The following is a 3,747-nucleotide window of genomic DNA, read 5'->3' as shown; positions in this document are numbered from 1 at the left end:
GCTAGCCTTGAGCTGAAGAGCTGAGGGACAGCGCCCAGGCCCAGAGTTCAGGCCCCACGACCGGACCCAAAAAAAAAAAAAAAACACAAGTCAGGTATCAGTGGCTCCTGCCTGTAATCCTAGCTACTCAGGAGGCTGAGATCTGAGGATCACAGTTCAAAGCCTGCCTGGGCAGGACCATGAGACTCTTATCTCCAATAAACCACCAGAAATCCAAAAGTGGCGCTGTGGCTCAAGAGGTAGAACACTAGCCTTGAGCTGAAGACCTGATGGACAGCACTCAAGCCAGAGGTCAAGCCCCACAACCAACCAAAAAAGAAAAAAAAATCAACACAATTTACTGCACAGGAAATGGCTCACTGTATTGCTATATCCCAATCAAACTCTCTCCTCCTTCATCTTTCTCCTTCACTTTCTCAAAACAATTTCTTAGTCAGGTGTTGGTGGCTCATGCCAAGCAGTAAAGTCCAAGAGACTCTTATTTCCAATTAAGCTCCAAAAAAGCCAGAAGTCAAGCTATGGCTCAGGTAGTAGAGTGCTAACCTTGAGCAAAAAAGCTCAGAGCAGCCTGGTGCTGGTGGCTTACTTCTATAATCCTAGCTACTCAGGAAGCTGAGAATTAAGATCAGGGTTTGAAGTCAACCTAAGTAGGAAAGTCTCTTATCTCCAATAAACTACTCAGGAAAAACTCAGAAATAGCCTGTGGCTCAAAGTTTTGAGCACTAGCTTTGAGTAGAAAGAGGTTCAAGGATAACACCCAAGCCCCATTTTCAAGCCCCAGGACTTGCACAAAAAAAAAAGCAACAAAAATCAACCTAATACTAAACACTTAATAGACATGAAGAACTTTATATAATCTCATATAATTATCCTGTTAATATCAGTCACAGGTGCCTACTGGTACTAATAATAAAAATCAAGATTTTGTACTTACATTGAAGGTGTTAGACCATAGCCCTACCCCGTTTTGCTTTAGTTGTTGTTCAAATGACCAGGTTAGCTTAGACCAGCATTCTCTTATTTGGGCTTTTTTTTTTTTTTTTGTCGGTCATGGGGCTTGAACTCTGGGCCTGGGTGCTGTCCCTCAGCTCTTCAGCTCAAGGCGAGCGCTCTACCACTTGAGCTACAGTGCCACTTCCAGTTTTCTGGTGGTTTATTGGAGATACGAGTCTCACTGTCTCTCCTGCCCGGGCTGGCTTTGAACCGCGATCCTCAGATCTCAGCCTCCTGAGTAGCTAGGATTACAGGCGTGAGCCACCAGTGCCCAGCCTCTTATTCGGGCTTTCTACATAGTTGAGATGACTACTACATACCACCAAAACCCAGCTACTGTCTGGACTAGCCAAGCCACAATCCTCTTAAACTGGAGTTATAGTTTCATTGAAGAAAAAACATGGGGCTGGGAGTTGGCCCAGTGGTAGAGTGCTTGCCTTGCATGCATGAGGCCCTGGGTTTGATTCCTCAGCACCACATAAGCAGAAAAAAAAGCTGGAAGTGGCGCTGTAGCTCAAGTAGTAGAGTGCTAGCCTTGAGCTGAAGAGCTGAGGGATGGTGCCCAGAGTTCAGATCCCATGACTGACCAAAAAAAAAAAATAACATCTTAAAATGGTCCTTACCAGATATCTGGAATACATGAACAGGAAATAGGCTTTCTTGCTATTGCAGCCATGTAAGAAATGTGCTGCCCGATCATATTCTTTAACATCAAAGTAGGCCTTGGCCAGGGTGTAAGCATCCATATCCTGGGCATCCTCCTATGAGACATATGTACATAGTGATCAGAAATAGAACCTCTGAAGTTCAAATATAAAAAGCATATTAGTTGCAATACAAAAGAAAACATGACTTTTCTCCCCCCGTAAACCTCATATATGTATATGTATATATATTCATCACACAGCATTTCTAAATTGTTATCAAGGAGTTATAGAAAGGGGTATAATTCCATAAATCAAGTTATGAGTATAATGCTTTTTGGACAATGTCACTCCTTCCTATTTTTCACCCATTTTCCCCCTCCTGTCCCTACTGTTACATAGCTCATTTTTTACGTAGTGTATATTGAATACCATGACTGCATTTGCTCACCCTTCCTCCCTCCATTCCTTCCCTTCCCCCACCCCCAAAAAACATTTTTCCATCTCCTGGTATTTTGATAAACAGTACTTTGGTTGTTCACAGAATTTATACCTTTGGATTATTTTCCCCAGCTATACCCTTCTTTGGTCAGTTTGTGTATAGAAGTATTTTTATATATTTATTACCAGGGAAAGTCAAAGAGCCTCTTTCCAAAATATATTTCCTAGGGGCTGGGAAGGTGGCTCAGTGGTAGAGCGCTTGCCTTGCATGCTTGAGGCCCTGGGTTCCAATTCCTCAGCACCACATAAGCAAAAAGAAAAAAGCCGGAAGTGGCACTGTGGCTCAAGTGGTAGAGCGCTAGCCTTGAGCTGAAGAACTGAGGGACAGCGCCCAGGCCCAGAGTTCAGGCCCCACGACCGGACCCAAAAAATAAAATCTAAAAACTGGTATCTTCGGCAATGGCTGTTTGCTAATTCCCTCAGGTTGAAATGCGAGCGTACCAAACTGTTTCAATGATCGAGAAAACCACACAGACAAAACGGGTGGTCTGGCCGCCCGGCGATTTTAATGCTCGCTTTTCCTCCCCACAATCCCGCTAGCAGCGGGCTCCGCTCCGGAGGCCCCGGGCGCTCCGGACCTCGGAGGCCCAGCCCTCGGTTGATGGGGAGCAGAGGTGGTCGTGCTGGCCTAAGACGCCCTTTCCGCTCTGGTGGGTGTTAGACGCTTTTGCCTCTGTGATGGGGTGGGAGTGGGAGAGGCGTGTTAGACGACCTTACCTCGGTGAGGGGCGGCGGCGGCTGCAGCTCCGCTAACGGCAGCGCCGGGAGCGAGAAGGCCAACTCCGCCGACCTGGAACGCCACACAAACTGCATCAGCCTGACCAGGCCGCCCACCAAGGCCCAAGAGCCAGCCCCGTCCCTCCCGACCGCGACTTCTCACCATTTGCTACTGTGTAGCAGGCCCCGCTCCCGAGTTAGACCCGCAATAAGCAACAGCTGCTTCTTAATTTCCCGCAAATCTGAGAAATCTGCGTTCGTGGACAAACCCGGCATCACGGCCGCGGGCCCTGCCACGGCGACCACGGAGGTACTCGCAGCCATTTTCCTCACTTTGGCCTCTCTAGCCAATCAACAGCGAGAATACTTAGCTGCCTGTCCGCAAGGGGGAGAAAAAAAGACTGCTGGCCATTGGTCAGTTCTAATCAAGAGCTCAATTACATCCCTGGTTGGTCAAGAGTCAATGCTGCGGGAAAATTAGAACAGGAAGTGAGAGGTAGGCGGGCTCTGAGCTAGGGGGGTGGGGGGGAGAGGAATGGGGGTTTGTTTGGAAAAGTGGACTGGAAAGGTGAGCTTAGAAGTGAGAGCAATTAAAAAAAAAAAAGAAGAAGAAGAAGAGGGGAAATGTGATTGGGCAAAAATAGAAAGGGTATGGTTTCTGGGCAAATTCTGTGCCAGGGGATGACAGTAATGTGTGTGTTGCAAGAAGGATGGGTGGAGAACTGGAGGCCTGGCCCTAGTTCAAAACTCTCCTCTCACAGTGTCTCCCCCCCCCCTTTCTCCCTTCCCCCTCTTCCCTTTCCCCTCTCTTTTTCTATCTTTCTCCTCTCTCTCCAATAAACTACTTTTTTAAAAAGCCAGAAGTGCCAAGCTCAGAGAGACAGGTTGTTTT

The 3,747-nt window shown here is 47.3% G+C and overlaps 1 protein-coding gene across 1 annotated transcript in view; it reads right to left on the bottom strand.

Moving 5' to 3' along the window:
- Window positions 1-3,203, bottom strand: part of Cdc23 (cell division cycle 23) — a 38,559-nt gene extending 35,356 nt beyond the window's left edge. The window contains exons 1-3 of the mRNA XM_013020430.1: window positions 3,019-3,203; window positions 2,856-2,928; window positions 1,617-1,754 (exon numbers count right to left, since the gene is read on the bottom strand). Coding sequence (XP_012875884.1) covers window positions 1,617-1,754; window positions 2,856-2,928; window positions 3,019-3,179 — 372 coding nt within the window. The 5' untranslated portion in view covers window positions 3,180-3,203. The remainder of the gene's footprint in view (window positions 1-1,616; window positions 1,755-2,855; window positions 2,929-3,018) is intronic.
- Window positions 3,204-3,747: the final 544 nt, after the last annotated feature.

Source organism: Dipodomys ordii, unplaced genomic scaffold (genome assembly GCF_000151885.1).
Source record: "Dipodomys ordii isolate 6190 unplaced genomic scaffold, Dord_2.0 Scaffold50, whole genome shotgun sequence".
Taxonomy (NCBI): domain Eukaryota; kingdom Metazoa; phylum Chordata; class Mammalia; order Rodentia; family Heteromyidae; genus Dipodomys; species Dipodomys ordii.
Note: the sequence above shows the minus strand (reverse complement) of the source record. Positions and strands in the feature narration are given on the sequence as shown.